Below are 21,552 nucleotides of genomic sequence, written 5' to 3' on the forward strand. Positions count from 1 at the left end.
ATATGTGAAAAAGTGATCATTTTTAAAATATTTTTTTCAGGTATAGAACCTAATTATTTGGGCAATGTCTTATATTTGAGTAAATATAGTGAATAAAACACAAGACTTAGAATGCCAACTGGGGAGTGAAATCCTGAGCCCATTAAATAGCAAAACTTACAGTGGTTTCCATGGGGCTAGGATTTCACCCTGCAAGAAGTTTTCTTGGGTAAGAAAGTTTCATTTTCACATAATCATTCTTCAGGTTGGAACTGTGCTTTAAAATAACAACAGTTCCAGACTATACTAAACTACTGAATTTTAGGTAGCTAACATAAAGAACATGGGGTTATATATTATATGATCACAGCATCTCAAAACAGCGAGCAAATGCTGTTCTGCATTCTGTGAAAGGTACAAGCTATAGAAAAATCCTCCTCAGCAAGAATTAAGTAATCAAGCCTCAGCTTTGTGGGGTGTTGCTGTTACAAAATAAATATGGAGATAGACTGCGCAAAATAATTTTAAAAATAACACTTTAAATTCTCATGTAGCACACAGCTTACCATAGAAATGGGGCAGTCAAAAATTACTCCAGGATCTTAATATTGGATCTTATCTAATACTAGAAATAAAATAGCTCTGTTGTGTAGCTGATCCTGAAATCCCTGTGACTAAGATGTGAAGAATTTGCAGCATCTACAAGGCATGATTAATATGTATGCATTCATACTGGAAACTCTTTTGGAACAGGCACCATCTTTTTATACAGCACCTAGCACAAAGGGCCCTATTTCAACAGTAATACTAATAATTGGGATAATGTGAGAGAGAGTGATGTATTGTAAAATCACGTGAAAAATATTTTCTCCCATATTGAGAATTTATATAAATAGTGTTTGCTATATTAAACTACAAAATTAGACAAATACTTGGATGAGATGGTTTAGAGAGGGATGTTTCAGCTTTGAGAAAGGGGTTTGGATAGATAATCTCTTGAGGTCCCTTCAGCCCTTTTTTCCTTTGATTCTATGAATCACATGAACATTTAGCTAACTTAACAGTTTACCTTTAGTACTTTGCACTAAATCCAGGACTAAATTTTGTCTTAGATTACTGATCAAATGAAATATCTATGATGATGCTGTTGGCAGCTCTCGGCATGGATACACACCCTATTGCTTCAAATGTATTCTCTGAATACGCAGATGTCCATACTGATCCAATGGGACTTTAATAGTGTCCATCCACAATCTTTTAATATGGGATACCAAGGAAATTAGCTAAATCTTATCAAGCAAATATAGGCATTAGGAAGAAACTTGAATAAACAGTCTACATAATTTAGACTAGAGTCATACTAAAAATAAGGGTACCTGTTAAAATAACTGTTTACCAGTGAAAGTAATCAATTACTGGAACAACTTACTTACTTATACATTGGATTCTCTATCACTTATCTTTAAATCGAGAGTGAATATTAATTTAAAAGTTGTACTCAAGCAGCAGCTATTTTCTTGATTCAGCAATTACTGGGCAAAGCTCTGTGGTACTGTCCTGCAATCATGTAGGCCAGAGTCGAGAGATAATCATAATAATTTCATTTGGCATTAAAATCTATAAAGCTATGAAATTTGACTGATTAATGATATAGTCACAAAAACTAACACAATTGTATTTTCTCTCTCTTTTCAGGTCCTTAGGGTGGTTCGGCTTATAAAGATTTCTCCTGCTTTGGAGGATTTTGTGTATAAGATATTTGGACCTGGAAAAAAACTTGGGAGCTTGGTTGTATTCACTGCAAGCCTTTTAATTGTAATGTCAGCAATTAGTTTGCAGATGTTCTGCTTTGTGGAAGAACTGGATAGATTTACAACTTTTCCAAGGGCAAGTATACTTGTTATTTTATTGCAGTTGTATCTTTCTGTCTAACCTAGTTTTCATTGTGAAGGAATTTGATCATCTTTTGAGAAGATAAAACAAGGGTGTGGCCTTCATTCTGTAGCTCTCTTTTTTTTTTACTCTATCATAATAATGAGGGGTAGTTTGAGTTAGACTGTTCATCTTTGTCCCTGTGGCTGAGACACGCAATATATTATATTTACTCTCATACCACATGCACCTTTCCCCCAAAAGTCAACCTCCAAAATTGGAGTGCATGGCAGGTCACAAGTGGGGAAGCAGGGAAGAACAGAATCATTAGAATACTGTGCTATACTGCTGCCAAGATAGTTGCTGCTTCTCTGTGGGCACATCTACACTTGCAATTAATGTAACTGAATATATCTCCAGCTCAGTCTGCGCCAGAGTACAGGCAGTCCTTAACATTACAACATTTGAGTTATGACAAACGGTACTTAGGATGTTTATAAATTGACACCCTGTTATGATTTTCCAACGTCAGTTTCAACTTTACGACGCTGAATCCGACACAATACCATGCCAGCGAAAAGGTTTGCTGCTCCACCCATCTCCCTGTGCCAATCTGCCACGCCGCGCATCTCCCTGACTCAAGACGCCCAGTTGCTGTTGTGATGCCATTTTTATGCAGGGGATCTTTGTGTTCCCAGACTTTTTCTTAAAATGTGGTGTTTTTTGCCCATAATGGCAGAAAATTTTCTGCACCTTAATGGCAGAAAATTGTAAATCTGGTGCAAGTGATGTTTCTAAGAAACATAGAGCAATTACTGAGGAAACAAAAATGGAAATAATTAAGAGGTCCAGAAAAAGGTGAGATACCAACTGAAATCAGTAGAGTTTTGGATATTCCCTGAATGACTATCGTGGGGATGTCCAAAGACAAGGTAAGAATTCAGGAATGTGTTAAGGGCTCGGTTCCTATGCAGTCAACTTTGATAACTAAGCAGCATGTTGGACTTATTGCTCAGGTTGAGAAACTGTTAATCATTTGGCTGGAGGATCAAAATCAACGCCATGTTCCTGTGAGTTTAGGCATAATTCAGGAAAAGGCTAGGAGTCTTTATGCTGATCTAAAGAAACAACAGGGGGAGGGAGAGTTCTAATGCTGAGCCTTGTAATACAAGTAGGGGATGGGTTATGCATTTTAAAGCCAGAACTAATTTATGTAACAGAGTCTCAGGTGAAGCTACCACTGCTGATGAGGAGGCAGCTCATGCTTTTCCTGAGACATTTGCTTAAATCATTGAAGAGAGTGGGTATTGTGCTCAGCAAGTTTTTAATGTTGATGAAATAAGGCTCTTTTGGGGAAAAAAAAGCCATTGAGAACCTACGTTGCCAAAGAGGAGAAATCCACGCCCAGGTACAAAGATACTAAAGATCGGCTTACTCTTTTGCTTGGTGTCAGTTCTGCAAGTGATTTTAAACTTAAACCTTTACTTATGTAACGTTCAGAAAATCCCAGAGCTTTCAAGGGATATTCCAAGGCATTTCTCCCAGTGATATGGAAATCCAGTCCTAAGGTGTGGGCCAATAAGAAAATCTTTGAGGATTGGTTTAATCATCATTTTGTGCCAAGTGTCAGGAATTATTGCAGCAAGAACAATCTTGCATTTAAAGGATTGTTAATTCTCGACAGTGCTTCTGGTCATCCAGCCATCCTTGATGACATGCATTCTTGACATCAAAGTGGTGTTTCTGCTTCCTAACACCACCTTACCGTTGCACCCCATGGACCAGGAGCTAACTGCATCCTCTTAGGTGCACATTTGCCCAGGTCTTCAGGGCAATTGAGAAGGAAGGTAGACCAAATCTGAAGGAATTCTGGAAGGGCTTCAATGTTTGCCATGCAGTTAAGAAAATTGGTGAGGCATGGAATGAAGTCAAACCATCAAATTTGAATGGTGTTTGGAGAAAATTGTGTCCTGAGTTTGTGTCTGACTTCCAAGGCTTTACAGACACTGTTGAAGAGGTGATGAAAAATGTTGTTGAAATGGGCAAAGAGCTCAAGTTAGACCTTGCACCAGAGGATGTTAATGAATTGCTGGCATCACATTCTGAAGAACCAACTAACATGGACCTCACTGAAATCGAACAGCAAAATGTGGCAGAGGAAGAAAAAGATGCGCCCACTGTTGAAGAGACTCCTTGAAAAGTCTTGACAACAAAAGTGTTGGCTGAGGCATTTCAATATTTGGAAGTTGCTATGTCCCTGTTTGAGGAACATGACCCCAGCATCAAACGCAAGGCATCAATGAGTAGGGGCATATCCAACATATACAGCTGCTACAGAGAAATTTACAAGCAAAAGAGAAGAACATCTGTCCAAACTTCCTTGGACGCTTTCTTTGAGAAAGCAGACAAGAATCCAGAAAAACCTGCATCCAGGACTCCTGAAAAGATTCCAGCCAAGAGCCCTTCAGAAGTCTAACCAAGAGACATTCAACAAGTCCAGCATAGTTTATATCGCTATTTATAATATAAATACATTAATGTAGCTATATTACTCATCTATAATTGATTGACTACAAAATTCTGGGTTATTTTGGGTGAAAATAGGGCAGGGGTAGGCAATGTTTTTTGGCTGGAGTGCCAAAAAACCCACAATGTCTACCTTGGAAGGTGCCGGAGTGCCGGCATGCCAGAAAAACAAAATGAGGGCAGGGGGTACATGGCAAGGTGCACTGCATATTAGTATAGTTAATAATCATAAATGTTGCTCTTTTTCTGGTAAATACCAGATTTTCTAAAAGTTGTAAACCTGGCGACAATAAATAAAACTTCTGATACTACCTTTGATCTTATGTCTTCTTTTTGTGCGGGTCCCCCCACATCAGCCCTGCTCAGGCCCCTTGCCCTCCACCCAAAGCCCCTGCCCCCCAGCCCTGCTGGAAGGGGCCCCCAGTTTCCAGGGCTATGGGACTGGGGACCCAGGTCCGCAGTTCCCTGCCTGCCCCCAACAGAAGGCAGTGGCTGCTGCGGCAGGAGCAGGAGCCAGCTCCCCCATTGCTGCTGCCTGCTGTGGGCTTGGGTGGGGCTGGCTCCGGGTGGCAGCATGCACTCCCAAGGGCGGGGGGACCTGCGCCCCCCAGCTCTGTGTAAGGGGAGGGTGGGTATGCACTGTGGGCTTGTGCTCCCCTCTCTCGCCACCTCTGCAGAGCAGCGTGTGGACCTCAGCATAGCAGGACACAGTGGGAAGGCGCAGAAAGCTTTCTGCTGCTCTGAGCTCCCTGCTGCCCGGGCCACACTTCCCCTGCAGGTGGGGGCAGTACTGCAGTGAGGGGCACAACCCTGCGCTGCTGCCCACGCTGCTCCCATGCATACAGGGGAAGCGTGAGCAGGGCAAAGTGGAGCTTGCAGCAGCAGGCAGCTTCCCTGTGCAGCCCCTCTGTGCACTGCCACTCTGAGTTACACACGCTGCACTCCGGAGGGCCTGGAGGAAGGCAGCAGGGCCGGGAGCACAGCGTGTGTGACCCAGAGTAGCAGTGCACAGAGGGGCTGCACAGGGAAGCTGCCTGCTGCTGCAAGCTCCTCACTGCCCTGGTCACACTTCTCCTGTGTGCACGGGAGCAGGACTGGCAGCAGTGCAGGGTTGTGCCCCTTGCTGCTGCCCCCGCCTGCAGGGGAAATGTGGTCAGGACAGTGTGGAGCTCCGAGTGGCAGGCAGCTTTTGTGCACCCCTGCTATGCCTTACCATGCTGGGTTCCACATAGAATCACAGAATCATAGAAGTAGGGTCGGAAGGGACCTTGTAGATCTTCAAGTCCGACCCCCTGCCTGGACAGGAGAGTGTGCGGGCCGGGAGCGGTCCGAGGCTTTCGGGGGCGCGTGGCAGGCTGTGGCCAGCAGCCCTGGCACATGGGTCAGGGAATGCAGGCCAGCAGACCAGAATTAGGCACGGACACGTAGCAGGTGATTAAAGATTATTTTACTTACACCGTAGATGGTCGCAGTGCAGGCAGGAGAAAACTTCGCTTAAGTTGCAGTTACAAAACTCGTACGAACAAGACCCGTAGAAAAAACTCAAGCCTCTTGAAATAACTTGGGCAGAGCTCTGGATACACACACACAAGAAGTTTGCTAGGCTCCGTGGAACGAGTGCGCAGGGAAGGGTTCGTCGAGGGATTAGGCGGTGATGGGGAGAGATTCTTAGTAGTTGATCAGGCTACCAGTCGGTCCGAGATTTACGTAGAAGTCCACAAGGTGATCATGGACTCCTTGCCGGAATTCTCTCGGATTTCTCCCGGAATCGGGGTTCTCAGGATCCTCCTGAGATTCTCGGAGATCTCCAACTTGGGCAGAAACTGCTCAAGCCTCTTATACGGCTAGCAAGCCAGTCGCTAGCCGCCACGTGGGAATAATTTAGAAACAGCCAATAGTGGGACACAAATTTGCATGCAGGTGGTGGGAACTCCTTTGCACCGGGGTTTTCTCTTTGCAACTGAGAATTGCACCGTGCAAAGAAAGCTCCTCATGGCAGGAAATAATTCTGCAGTGCCGAAGCACACACAAAATCATACCCTTGGGTTATGACAGAGAGAAACTGGGCTCAAGGGACCCCAGCCATGTAGGCATCGAGCTGCTTCTTAAAGACCCCCAGAGTAGGAGCCAGCACCACTTCCCTTGGAAGTTGGTTCCAGATCCTAGCCGCCCTAACTGTGAAGTAGTTCCTACGGATGTCTAATCTGAACCTACTCTCCAACAACTTGTGGCCATTATTTCTTGTTATCCCAGGGGGCGCTAGGGAAAACAAGGTCTCCCCCAAACCCTTCTGGTCCCCCATAGTGAGTTTATAGACAGTCACCAGGTCCCCCCTCAGCCTTCTCTTGTGAAGGCTGAACAGGTTCAGGTCCCGTAGCCTCTCATTGTAGGGTCTGCCCTGCTGTCCCCGGATCATGCGGGTTGCCCTCCTCTGGACCCTCTCAATGTTGTCCACATTCCTCTTGAAGTGGGGTGCCCAGAACTGGACACAGTACTCCAGCTGCTCTGCAGAAGTGGTATTCCACATGCTGCTCTGCAGAAGTGGCGCGGGAGGGCAGCATGGCGGGGAGCATTGCCAGCACCTGCTGCCTCCCCGGAGCCCGGGGCTGGGGCTGGGAGGCAGGTGGGGCTGGGACTGGGGTGGGGAGACAGCAACTGTTTGCAGCCCCCCGGCTGCAGCCGGCCCAAGTTCTGGATAGCTGCTGATAGCCACAGAGCCCAGGCTGCTCCCAGCAGGAAGCTGGGAGGATGGAAGCCCTGCTGCAAGCAGCCCGGGCTCCATAGCTATCAGCAGCTACCCAGAACCTGGGCCGGCTGCAAACAGCTGTTGCCTCCCCTCCCCAGCCCCAGCTGTCTCCCGGCCCACGGCTCCGGGAAGGCAGCAGATGCCGGCACTGCATCTGTCAGGGCTGCGGCCGGGAAGGGGAGGCAGCAGCTGTTTGCAGCCTCCCGGCTGCAGCCAGCCCATACCCTGGGGTAGCTTCTGCCAGTCATGGTGCCTGGGCTGCTTGCATCAGGGCTTGCAGCCTCCCAGCCACCTGCTGGGAGGAGCCCAGGATCTCAGCTGGCAGCAGCTGCCTAGAGCCCAAGCTGGTGGTGGTGTGCCAAGCAAAATGGCCTCATGTGCCACGCTCAGCATGTGTGCTGGGGGTTGCTGATCCCTGAAATAGGATATCACGCCTTGGTTCAGGAACCAATACTCCATTTTTAACATTGTTCCTATGGGAAAAATCGGTTCCAAGTTATGATGTTTCAACTTAAGATGTGGTTTTTAGGAACTGATTGTGTTATAAGTCCAAGGACTGCCTGTAAACTAATCCTGGCATCACCATCTACACGTGTGTTCTGGACTGCCTCACCCAGACTGTCTCCTGGGATTTGATACTTCCTGGGCACGTCTTCATGAGAAGTTTACTGCATAGTTGCCTAATTAGATCCTCGGTACACATCTCGGCTTCTATAGATGTGGCCCTAATAGGCCACAGGAACCTTATAAACTCTGCAGCCGGTTAGTAGTTGTAAATACAAGTACTGTCCTGCTGTGGAGTTTTTTCATGCACAGCAATGCATGTGTAGACACTGATGGGGCTTACTGGGAGCATAAGAGTGCTTCAGTGTGGGGGCTGCCTGCTGGGTAGCCCTGCACTGGAGCACCGTCATGCCCCAGCCAACTCCTCTGCAGCATGTTGAGCCAGGTTGGAGCATCCCTGGGCTGGCAGACTGACCCCGGAGCCCCCTGCCAGCTGTAGGCTCTATGCCCTGGCTCAACATGCTGCAGTGCCAGGCATATGTTCAAATGGCACACCCGGGAGAGTAAACTCTGGTGTGATATGCGCTAGTGTTTCTTTTTGTGAATTAATTTCATGTGTTCATGCGTCCCCTGTTTTCAAAAGAACTTACTTTAGGTCACACAGTTAACCACAACCCTGGAAAAAAATCTATTTTTTTCTACATTCTTTCTTCCAACTGTATGACTTATTTGGGTGTGTGGGGTATGGGAGAAATACAGTTGTTGGGCTGACAATGACATAGCAAAGTATATGGGTCTAACAGTGGTCAAGACTGCAAGGGCCAGGGTGTGCATACAATTGGGTATGAACAGTGTCTTATAAAAACATATACCTGGATATGAAAAATGGTTACCTCAAATTTGCATAGGAACACTTATTTATACAGGGTGATACAGCCTGCCTGCATTGTCAAGACACACATCTAACTTTTGGGCATAAATAATGGATATTTATGAATGTGATAGCAAATCAAAATGAGACACTGAAAATCAGTGGAAATTGGACATAATGTAGTTAGTTAAACACACTGCTTTGAATGAAAATACTACAATTTATTTAATAGTATATTAGACATAGTGTACATGGATTGGTTCCAGTCTCAATTTATTGGTTTCAGTCATCCTATATTGGTTTCACAATCTGTTTTAGTGGAAGTGCATTGGTTGGAACAATTAAACCAAAATGAATAATGCTGCCTCAAGAGTCATGCAGTTAACAAACAAAATTGCTAAGCAACAGTTTGTAATGATTGGCCTGAATTACAGACATGGGATATTAGCTATAAAAAATGAAGCAAAAAAAAAAAAAAAAAAAGCTACCCCAAGGGGAATAAAGTTATGCTGCGATATCTATTCTGGGCAGTAAAAGTTATAAGGATTGTGGAGAATGTAATAAGGTTTCCTTCTGAAACACTAGAAAAAGTGAAGAGGATGCTAATAGGTACATTCTAAAAAAGCCAGGCCTCTGTCTAATTTAGATTATAATGGCACTAGTTATACTGTCAGACCCAATGTATAACTTTAGCTAAGCCTTGAATTTTAACCTGGAAAGGATTGAAATTTCTGTGTACTGGATTCCTGGTATACATTTATCTTGCTGTTTATGAAAATGGCTGAAAATTCCTAAGAGAATTATACTTACATAATCAAGATAAGATAGATTCAAAGAAACCTATAGATTTAACTAACTGAACTGATATAATGTTCCTGAAAGATCAAGTTTAACCCAATATTGTCAACCAATATCAAGATATGTTTTAAACATTTAAATTAATGTGGACATTTAAAACTGGATCAGATCTAAATATGAATTTCTTTAATTATATTAATGTCTGGCTAAGGTATATAGGTACTTTTGTATGCTACCTAAGAGGAAAGAAAATATTCCCTTTGAATGATTATCCATAAGTTGAGTGTCAATGGAGATACATTTTACTTGAGAGTTTAACTTAATTGAATCCAAGTATTCTTTTTTGGAATGTTATTCTTTTTAAGGCTCAGAAGAATTTGAAAAATATAGTTGGTAATGTGTGTTTGTAGCTTTCTAATTGAAAAGTTCTTATTATGTCAGTAAGCTCAGTGAAAATTTACTTTAAAGAAAATTCAGTATGGGGCTAAAACTGACCTGGCAATTGCCTCTTAAAACATGTCTTTCTTGCAAAGGTTGGGAGACTCCCATTGACAGAAGTGATCACTGAATAAGCATGGTGGAATCAAATTCAGAGCAGCAAAGTGTGAGAGATAATGTAACTATTCCGTTTCAAATTCCTGGCATGCACTATTTTTAAACTGTGCTTGAAAGAATGGATTCACAAGCAGAGAAGGAAAGAGGGCGGTGGGTAACTATATATGCAAAGTTATTATTGTGGGCTTGTTGGGGTATGCCCAGCAGCAAAAGAGAGTCTAAAACAGTAAGCATAAGTTGCTGGAGATGGTTTCTGCCACTTTCTAGATGCTGAGGACTGGTACATTTATAACAATGATGGCACCGTAGGCTAAATTTTAAGCCTGTGTACTAACATGCTTTAAACACTGGAACAGCAGACTAAAAATAAAATCAGTTCTAAACCATAAATACTATACAGGGAGGCACAGTATGGGTTTTGGAACAAGTAGACCTCCTCCTTTCACTAATGCCTATAAATTGTATGTTTTTACATGGTTACCTGACAACAGTCAAGAGGCACAAGCTCAGTGTTGCTATGGCTACAAATTTTGCTATTCTTTTGACCATTGCAACTTTTCAGATGGACTGACTTTAATACTGAGTGAAAAATATAGATACATATTTTACAGGTTTTAACAGATCCATCATCCTTGTAATTTTAGAAGCCATCATCCAAGATGAATTAAATAGCAAAGCAAAAACAGTTTCTTGTATAGATTTACTGTGGCAAAGTCTGTCTTTGTTTATACCCCATACAGTACAATTGGTTATATCAGTAGTATTACCTAGTATTTAAGTCAGCTCATGGTTTGGTCTGCTATTTCAAGAACAGTTAAAAATCTAGAGCTCCCCTAATGGCAGTGGAGACATGTGCCTTTTGCTTCAGTACAGCTGTCCACAGCTTTCTTTAAGCTACCTAAAGCAATGCTTCATCTGGCCAATTAAGAGACTTTCTCAGGTGCAACAATGTACAGCAGCTGTAGTGGGAAATCCCTCCCCCACTGATCATATATTCCATTTGAACAACATCATCTCTAACAATCTAAACAAAGCAAACTCCACTGAAAAACACACTTCTCTTAGAAAGTGTTTTGTTTCTTTCTATCACATTATGACCTTGATTTTGGTTTAAGGACAACAACATCAGAACACTAGTAACACTGTAAATGTGTCTTCTCTAACATCCTCTTCTAAGCCCTAAGGGAAACAAAAGGAGGAAGTTAGGTCTAGATCAGGCATGGCCAACCTATGGCATGTATGCCACAAGTAGCCCAGGCAACCTCTGTGTGTGGCACATCACAGGTTGTGGAGAGGACAGGCAGCAGAGCTGATAAGGCGGAGAGCAGAAAACAGAGCAAAAGATTGGGCAGAGAGGAAAAAGCAGAGCAGCAGATCGGGCAGCATACAGGAATCAGAGTGGCACTTAGAGAGGATGTGGAGGTAATTTGTGACACACCTGCCAAAAAGGTTGGGCCCACTGGTATAGATAAGAGAAAAGCAGGAGATGTTCAAGGAACATTAGGCACCTCGTAGAGTACTCAGAAGTTTAAAGATGCAATACACAATAAAAAGGGTACCATTGTCACTTCGCAAGAGGAAGATATGCAGGGCCAGAAGGTTACAACTCTCAAGGCAGCATGACACTGTGGCTCAATGAGCTGGGCACACATCTGGAATGGAGGCTGCCCTGGTTTCTGCCTCCCATTCCTACTGCCCTCAATTCATATAACATACAATAGTCATTGGGCAAAATGTATAGATAGCAGTGGAGATAAGGACAGAACCAGGGGCTGAATCCAGGACGCCCTCCCTTTTAGAGCCATAGCAGGCCCTCTTTTGGCTGCCCATTGCAAAAGAAAGGGTTAGGGACAGTTCTTAGCTTTCCTAGGCCCTATCCTGATAGGGCATTATCCTGGGAAGGAGAAGATGTGAGTGCAAACTCTCTCTAGCTGAGGTAGCTCTAGAACCTGGGTCTCCTATTTTCTGGGCACATGTCCTAATCACTAGGCTATTAGACTAAAAGGCAGGAGAAATGCCCTTTTTCACCAAACAGCTGCTCTTTGTGAGTTTTCTGCATTTTGCCAGGTGTAATAGGATCACAACAGAGCATTTTGAAAAGCAACTTGACCAGAGTGGATCCCTTCTGATCATGCTTAAACCAGTTGAGTGGCACATCTGAAAATAGGACCTAAAAAACCCATTAATGTCCCCTGGTGCCACTTGCACACTTAATTTGAGCCTCATAAATGCTACATACACACCACAAGGAGGAGTTAAATTTGGGCATAAACTTCTCTAGAATCTTCAGGAGAAATATTGGCTGCTCCTACAAAATAAATGCTAAGAAAAAGAGGGCTTTTATTCAAAATGAGTCAAAATTGAGATCCTGACACCACTGAAATCTTCTTGACTTCAGTGGAATTAGAATAACACTCCTGGAGCTGAGGCAGGACTCCAAGCAACAATGTGATTCATGCAGTACAATTTGGGGCTGCATTAGAAGCTTTCAAGAAGAGGCTAAATAAGCATTTTGTGGGAATGGCTTAGGACTAGTGTATCCTGCGTCAGTGCAAGGATTGGAATTAGTGAATCTTGAGTTTTTATTTAACCTTATGGCTGTGTCTGCACATGCAGGCACATTCAGTTTGTGGTGTCACAAGCCTCTTTGTGGCACCACAAACTGCATGTGTGGAACATTAAGATATGCCCTACACTGCAAATTTGTAGTGCAGCTACAAAATTTGCTACTGGTATTTCCCAGTAGCAAAACACAAAAAAAAAAAAACCCCAGGGAAAAAGTGACACAGAAAATGAGAAATAGCATGGGCCAGAACAAACGGAGGCTTGGTCCTTCAGTAAGATACTCTGGACATACTGTAACACTGCCCTTGCCCAGCTCCTCCCAGCATGTAGGAATAGTCAGGGCCTATGGAGCAGTAGAAATGTAGCCGCCGGGAGCAGCTGGGCAAGGGCAGTTTGCTCACAGCAGGACAATGTGTCACAGAACAAAGCACATGTACAAGGGAGGTGTGCTGTGCCACAAAATAGCAAAACAAACAGAGACGACCTGAGCAGGGTGCGGGGCCCAGGACAAATCAACCCATGTGGGGCCCTGCCCCACTCCAATCCCACGGGACCCAGACCCAAAGAAGCTGCCTCCACATCAGCAGCAGTGGGGAAGGAGGCAGGCGGGTAGCAAGCAGCTGGACGTGAAGCTGCTGCTCCACCCAACTCTGCACCGCTGCTGCTCCACCCAGCTCTGCAGAGCCCCACAAAGCACAGGCCCGGGGCAGTCTCCCGGATTCCTCCCCCCGACTAGGAACAGCCCTGGGTGCAAATTTGCACTGCTGCAAGCACACACCCCTGCTCGTTTGGACATGGCTAATGAGTTTATGAAGGAGTCTCAGACAGAAAAATATTTGTGCAATACAATCATCCTCCAGTTCAAGGACTTTTATGAATGGACTCCCTTGTTAAGGCAAGTATTGAATGTTTCTTAATGCATCTACATGTGCACTTAGCATGGAGTATTAAACTTCAGTGCAGTCTGCACCAGAGTCAGCATCTCCCAGGCACAGCACATACACATACACCTGGAGCTGCAGCAGTTGGAGCCGAGGCAGAGCAGCCCCAGGCTGGCAGCAGGCTCGGGGGTTAGCCCTGGGCTCCAGGTTATGGAGAGGGGCAGACTGGGGCACGAGACAGAAGGCAGCCCCCACACTGTATCATCCTCATGCACCAGCCAGCCCTAGTCACTGTCTACATGTGAATTGAGATGGTTTAAATTACTCCACCATAGGATAGCACTTGTCCCAGACTGTACTATCCCACAATGGAGTTAATTAATTTACTGCACCATAATATGGGTACACATGCAGATGGTGATGTTTTACTATGGAGCTAATTAGTTATATCTTCAGTAAAGCACATGTGTAGGTGCACCCAATGCATGAGTAAGAAAAAAAAAAGAAGTGCAAAGGATGGGCAGAAGCTTTATACACAGTAGGCTCCAAGTTGTGCTCAAGTCTCTCACAGAAGTTATCCCATGGATTTCAGTGGGACTGCTTCTGAGTAAGGCCATTGGGATTTTCCCGTTATTTTAAATGAAACTGCTCCTCTCTGAGTACTTTGCAAGTAAACCCTAGATTGTTTTTAAAACCATGATTTTACCCCCTTGTGTTATAATCTTCTGTGGGAAATTACCAATTACACGTACAGAATTCTTACTTTTGCTAGTATATTTTCAGTGACCATACCCCATTTTCTGATCTTGCACTTTATAAAAAAAATATAGTTTGCCTTCCATCACCAAAACAGCTAATTAAGTAATAGGGCATAAATACTCAAAGAAATTGTCAGTCTTCTGTAACATGAATTAATTCAGAAGTTCTACATTTGCATAAATCTCTAAGTCTCATTTTCACAGCTGTTCATTCTGTCAGCTAGATAGTTGTATTTCAAATTCATTTTAACATTAACGGTGGGAAATGTACCTTTCAACTAAAAATATCTTGCTCTGAAAGAAAGATTGTCGGGTGTAGAACACAAAATCATTGTCCTGCACTGGCTTATTATTTTCTTAAAACTAATATTTTCCAGTATAAGTGTGGTGGGGCTGCCTGTGGCAGGGCAGCCTCCACGCAATGCTACACATGTGCCACTCCAGTGGGGCATCGGAAAGTCTCAGCCCCCACTGCCTTGTGGGTACCCTGTGGAGGGGAAAGACTAGGGGGGCACACCCTGACAGAAAAGCACACAGCCCAGGTTCATGGAGGGGGTCCCAAGGTCTACTGAAGGGGACCAGAGGCCCAAGATAAGAGTGGGCCCAGGGAGGGGCCAGGCCAAGGTTCTCAGTGTAGAGCTTGTGGCCAGTTGTGAGTGGAGATGGTTTGAAGGGCTGTGTAGAGAAGGGCTTGAGAAAAGAATTAAAATATAGTTTTTCTTAAAGAGAGGAATTATAAGATTCTAAAATGATTAATATATCATTGAAAAGGGCTGAAATGTTCATCAATTATAAGAGATATAGTCACATACAGATGGGTATTTAGGAAATTAAAGTAGTCTGAATAATTTTAATATAGTGTTTTCCACCTTTTGCTTCAGAAAGAGCAGCTTAGATAAAGCTACGGGGGAGGAGTGGCACTGGGCAAGGCCACCTTGCACCATTGGTTGTTTCATAGATACTGAATGGTTCATACACTATATTCATGTCAGTAACAGTTGCACTTGGGTTGAGGCTGCCATTTTGGGAGTCCAATAGTTTCCTCATGATGAGTTTGGTGCATATGCATATGCTTGTACATGTATTGGGAGTCCAAGTATTCTCTGGGCCAAGTTGTCTTTCAATATCAGACAGTGCCTTTTACATTTTCTGCTTTTTCCATAGCACCTGAAGTCTGATTTTTCTTAGCAGTTTGTTTTGACCTTGGTCAGAATCTAGTGCAGAACATGAGAGATGGTGGGAACTACAAATATAGCCTTTTATATTAACTGTTCTTCAGGGCTTTGAGCAGCGTGAAATAGAATCACATTTAGTTACTTGAGGCATTTTCATGCCTAATAGATATAATAGATCTGGCACATAGTGGGTGCTTCTACACAAGACATTGTACTGCACCTTATACTAGTCTAATGCACAGTAAAGTATCACCTTCTACATGTGCTCAGCAATTACTGTGCTGTATATTAGTCTGATGAGCTATTTTCTAGTACATGTAGAAACAGGTACTAGAAAATGGTGCATTAACGTATGCACCATACCATACGTGTAGATGCTGACCAGGAGCAAATTGTTCCTGGTCAACATAGGCAGCAGGGGGCCACAGGGGGTCAGGAGAGCTGTCCTGGCTTGGCAAGACACTGCCTGCCAGCCACATGGAGATTGGGTCTCAGTCTCCACAGGGCAGGAAGGCAGCTGCCCAGCAGCCAGGACAGCTGTCCCAGCCACATGGAGCTCAGGACGGGTTCTGATCTCCTTGTGGTGGGGTGGCAGCTGCCCACCCAGCCAGGAGAGCTCCCCCATCTTCCCACTCATCCCAATCTCCCCCTGGCTGGGATGGAGCTCTCCACCAAGCTGGGACAGCTCCTCCCCACCCTCCAGAGTTCAGGACTAAGTCCCCTTGCCAACACAGGGTTAACACATAAGAGAGCTTGGAGCTCCCCCTGGCTGCTACAGGGGGGCAGAGCAGGGCAGGACTGTGCTGCTCCTCTTGGGCTCAATTTACTTCTGATGGGGGCACACATGTAGATAGATGTGCTCCAGGACGTGCTTTAAAGAGCCTGAATTTTCTGCACAGAATATTCAGGTGCCTTAATTGTATGCGTAGATGTGCCCAGTGTGTACCCTTATCCTCATGTAAACTTTCCTAGTCTGTCTAACCTGCTTTTGAAAATATCCAAGGTAGAGTTATAGGTGGAGATTCTATAATCTTTCAGTGTAGCCTAACCACTTCTGTAGTGAGAAAGTTCATTGTAATATGCAACCTAAAATGTCCCTTGTTATTATCTAAGACCATTGCTCCTTATCCGTCACCTACAGCCACTGAGAACTTATCACTATCCTCTTTATAACTGCCCTTTATATGTTTAAAGACCGTTTTCTCTTCTCCAAACCAAGTCATCCCAATTTTTCCAATGTTTTCTCACAAGTCTCTTTCCTAGACCTCTGATCTTTCTTTTTTTAGTTTTCTGTCCACTGAACTTCCAGTTTGTTTATGTCTTTCTTGAAATGCAGCACTGAAAACTGGACACATTACTCCAGGCCAGGCCTTAGAAATGCTGAATGAAGTGGAAGAACCACTTCCTTTGATTTGCAGTGCAAAATTTGAGGGCAGTGTAGCACCTGAGAGACTGGTTCAGAGAGGCATGAGCTTTCCTAGCTGACACCCTACTTTATCGTTAAATTATATAGCTTTACTAGACATGTTTAAATGAAAGGAAACAGCATTTAAAACAGTCAACCTAAGCATGAATTGACAGGATAATAAGACGCTGGTAACAATAACTTTCTATATCCTCAAAATCAGCATGTTCTTTATATTTCATTCACAAGAGAGGGCATCGAAGAGAGAGGACATGATAACTAACAAAGTTGAGACTATGTTTACAAGTTACAGGTGGTTACAGTCCCATGAAATATGAAGTTGTTTCTGTTTCAGCATGAGAAAGATATCTAATTCTTATTCACAAACCTGAAATCCCTTCTTTTGCTTATCAAAATAAAAATAACTGGCTTTTCTGCTTTGCTAAACTTATTCCATACAATTTTAGGCTAATGGTCCTGTAGCAGGGGGCCTTCTCAGGGCCGATATTCCTTTGGCCTGCCCACCTGTTCTGGGCCAACTGCCCGCATTCTCTTCTGCCATGCCTTGATGTTAATTAATTAATTAATGATCTTAATAAGCATCAGGCTGCCCATTTCTTGCCCCAATGCCAGGGGGCGCTATCTGCAGCTCCATACCTCCCCTATACTGCAGCCCATGCCTCGCAGATGGCATCCTTTGCTGTCAACATCACCGACCCCACTCTGGGCCCCAGAGTGTTTGAATCCTACCTGGATCCCTCCATTTAGACACCCTATTCCACCTTCATTCTAGGCTGCATAGCTCCCTGAGCTGTTCCCCCTTATGGGTGTGGTCCCCTGGGACCTTTGGCTACACTGGCCCTGGTCTCACCTCCAGGCCAGTCAGAACCCCAGGCCTTCAGCTCTGGGCATCCCTCACAGTGAACCCCTGGCTCTTCGACCCTTCTGGTCCTGGCCCCAGCATTAACCAATTGGGGTATTTCTAGACAGATTTATGAGTCTATGGCCCCACTCTCTCGCTGGGGTCCACCTTCCAGACCCTACAAGGGGGGTAACCCACCCGGTTGTGGGAGCTGGGATTAAGGCACCCCGACCCACCTTTCACCAGGGTGGTAATTGGCCTGGCATTTCCTGGGGGCTCCTGTGCCACTGAGAGCCCCACCAGGCCACCCACTCCCAGCAGGGTGCAGTTTTAGGTCATGCCCAGGACCAGGAGCCTCCTGACCATCCCCTACACTTCCTTCCTTACCTCCAGAGTGTTCCACAAAACCTCACAGCCAGGTGATGTTGCTACACCTCCAGCCAGCAGCAAAATGCCCTGTTTTATGGGTGGCCAGGGCTCTAAAATGGCCACTGCAATTAAGTACCTGCTGGCTGCTTGGCCCCAGGTCTTAAAGTGGCAGGCATAAACAGTGCCCTGCCACAGGTCCACAGAGTAATATAATGTAATATTTACAACTGTAATATATGTGCTATTTTTTTCTTCCAGGCTTTCATGTCAATGTTCCAGATCCTAACACAGGAAGGATGGGTAGATGTCATGGATCAAACTCTGAATGCAGTAGGACATATGTGGGCACCAGTAGTTGCTATTTACTTTATACTTTATCATCTTTTTGCTACATTGGTAAGTTCTGACCTGCACATTTTCATTGCTTTGTTTTAAATTGCTGAAGTACTTCCTGTGATGTGTATTTTAATAAGCTCGCTAAATCTTATGTTCCTTCTCAACTTCTTATTGATGGCATCGGAATTAATTCTTTGTGTGATGAAATCTAGCCTTTGGCTTCATGACCTGTGGAGCCTAACCTTTGCTCTCTGGTGTGGAGTTTTCCATGCCAAAGACCCAATCCTAACAGAAATACTGTAATTGTTAACTACCATGAGTCCTCAAAGTTCAGATGATCAGAGAGTGCAACAAGGGCTTGTACATATCATGTAGAGATGCTTTCTTCAGTGTCATTGCATTTTCTTTGTAGCTCTAATTAAACTGAACACAAATATAAAGCCTCAGGGTACAAACTGTTAATTAGAATTCAGTACAATGCTTTTCTGTTGTATGATGTGGAAACTAACATAAAGGAAATTTATGATGCAACTTATCAGATAACAAAGCCACAAAAAAAGCAAGTCCTGTATCTGTATGGAAATATGGATTAGAGCTGAAAAAAATACCTTTCCTTGTATGTATTTTAAATGACCAAGTTTACATCTTTCTACATCAAAAGCAGAATGGAAAGGAGTTCTGCAGAAATAGTAAAACAGTTAGGGCCTTGGTAGTGGTTACAGAAAACACCCTAATTCCACTAGTTTCTGCTTCTGTTTATCACATATTTGCACTAACAGCATGGCACTTGGGTATATTTATTCATAATTCCCATTTCTTTATTCCCTTTGTGGCCCTTTCCCTTGCCCTTGTCTAATGTATAGACTGCATGATTTGACTTACTCTGTTTGCCTATATCCTAAAAATACATTTGATTCCCAGAGCAGCTTTTATATATATACACACACATAGATAGATAGATAGATAGATAGATAGATAGATAGATAGATAGATAGATAGATAGATAGATAACACAGTTGTTAAGCTGACTAGAACAGTTTGATGCATCTCAGATTCCCCTTTCTTTTATAGCGCAATAGATATTCTTTCCCCGTGTCAATCTTTCCTCATCTAATAGTACTTTTTCAAACGAGTCAGCCAGGATTGTTTAGTTTTAGCCATTTTGCCCAAAGAAAAGATGTCTCCCAGGGTGTCTTCGCCTCATCTCCAGCCCTCTTTTGGGAAATCTGCTAGTCAAGAGCCAAGCGCTTGTTTTCTCCCATAGATTTGTTCATAGTCCTTTCTCCTCCCACTAGAGTTTCCTATAGTGCATCTATAGATATCATTATCACACAGGGCCCCAACAATTAATAAAGTACACAGAAGAAATGGCAGGCAGTGGTGCTTCACTTCTCAGGTTTTCCTCAGGCTATGGATACAAAAATCATAAAATACCAAAAGTATTTCAAAAGAAAATGACAAGGCAGAAAATATGATGAAAAATACTTGTGATCAGTGATGGAATGTGGAAAAAGTCAGGTTTATACTGAAAACAGCAAAGAGATCTAAGAATAAACAGCAATAAGCAAATAAAAGAAAGAAATCAAATGAAGAAATAAATGATAACTTTCACCAGCCAGAACAAGGGGGAGTGTTAGAACTAAGAGGTGATAATTGCATGCACTTGGCAAAGGAGACTGTATGAAGTTGGAAAGAAATTAATAGGTTTTGCATTAAAAGCTGAAGAAAAGTTGAAGCTTGAAAAACAGAAACTGTGCTGGAAGTGAAGACTGTTATTAATCCAGATGGGAATGAAGGCAGTTAAACAATAAATTTGGGTTTAACTGTTCTTTTGTGAAAAGGTTTTTAAGGTTCATGGTGAAGTGAAAAGAGAGTTAATAGAAATCTTGATTTTTTGACTTATTACATATAGAAATATGAAAGAATAAAGTTCTGAACTGTGATCTATTTACCAGCTATGGCATTTCTCCTAGTGTAAATTGGTACTGTACTATTATGGTCAGGGCTGAAGAAGAAGAAAAATACCATATTGTAACATTCTGACAGGATGACAGAAAAAAATCTTACTCACAGTTGGTAATGATTAAAGTACTTCATGCCAGTGATGATGCATTGTATCCGATTTCTGTCTTTCCTTACCATTTTAAAAGGCCACTTTAACATTTCACTGTGACCTCTGCACTACAATCTGTTATAAAGTACTGTTTAATTATTTGGCATATTTAACATGCTTTTCATAGCAGCTGCAGAAAAATCTGTTAAATACTGGTAGAGTAAATTTGTGTCCAGCCATTTCTCCTTCTAAACATTTATATATTAAGAAATTGTTTAGACAGTATGATATCGAATTTAAAGTTCATATCCCTGGGCATAGGCTTATTTATTTTATTTACTTATTTTTTGTCACAACCCAAAGGTGTGATTTTTTGTTTGTGTGTGCGCTTCGGCACCGCTAAATTATTTTCCCGCCAATTTGTCGCTTTCTTTGCACGGTAGAGTTCTCTGCTGCAAGAGAGAACTCTGGTGCAACGGGGGATTTCCCGCCAGATTATAGCTTCTTTGCAGTGTGCATCTCTTTTGCATCATAGTGATGCATGCTGTAAAGAAGTTCCCGCCATTTGTATTAGGATTCGCGCCACATTATTGGCCCATTCCTAATGTAGGCACACGTGGCGGCTAGCGATTGGCTTGCTAGCTGTACAAAAGGCTTGGGTAGTTTCCACCCAAGTCGGAGGAGGAAGGATGAGAGAGATTCTGTGTGAAGATCTCCAAGCGCTGTGGACCCTCGCGGACCCAACGCACCTCCCCTAAGCAGGCAATAGAGGCAATAGAACCGAGCCTACGGAGCTTTCGCTTCTCGCCTCTCCCCGTCGCCGAGTGCAATCCTAGACGTATCCCTTTCCTGTAACTTCAGACCCGCGGAGCCTTAACAACTCCGTGGTTGAGGGAACCGAACCGAACCCATGGAGCTTCAGCAACTCCGGGGAATAGAAACCGGACCGAGCCCAATTTTCGAACCCACGGAGTCTTAACAGCTCCGGGGGCCTGGGAACCGAATAACAAAACCCACGGAGCTTCAGTAACTCCGCGGGAGCAACTGAGTTTGTCGTAATCCTCCAGTGGGGATTCAAGCGGGAGCTGTGCCTGGAAATCTGTCCAGCCTACACCAATACCATCTTTGGGTGTAAGTAAACAATCTTTTCAATCAACCATTACGCCTCCGTAACTAATTCTAACTCGCGTGCGCTAAACCGCCCCGCGGTTCTCTCCAGCCCCGCGTGCCTGGGCTGCCGGCCACAGCCCATGTGCAATGAAGACGGGCCCGGCTCGCCCCCGGCTCGCACATGGCG

At 43.8% G+C, this 21,552-nt stretch overlaps 1 protein-coding gene across 5 annotated transcripts in view; it reads left to right on the forward strand.

Moving 5' to 3' along the window:
• The window catches only part of NALCN (sodium leak channel, non-selective), a 505,598-nt gene that overhangs the window by 282,539 nt on the left and 201,507 nt on the right, over nt 1-21,552 (forward strand). For all 5 annotated transcript variants that reach the window (XM_019486907.2, XM_019486906.2, XM_019486908.2 and 2 more), the window contains 2 exons: nt 1,675-1,866; nt 18,125-18,262. In XM_019486907.2, coding sequence (XP_019342452.1) covers nt 1,675-1,866; nt 18,125-18,262 — 330 coding nt within the window. The remainder of the gene's footprint in view (nt 1-1,674; nt 1,867-18,124; nt 18,263-21,552) is intronic.

The sequence above is a fragment of the Alligator mississippiensis genome, chromosome 1 (genome assembly GCF_030867095.1).
Source record: "Alligator mississippiensis isolate rAllMis1 chromosome 1, rAllMis1, whole genome shotgun sequence".
In the NCBI taxonomy this organism is placed as follows: domain Eukaryota; kingdom Metazoa; phylum Chordata; order Crocodylia; family Alligatoridae; genus Alligator; species Alligator mississippiensis.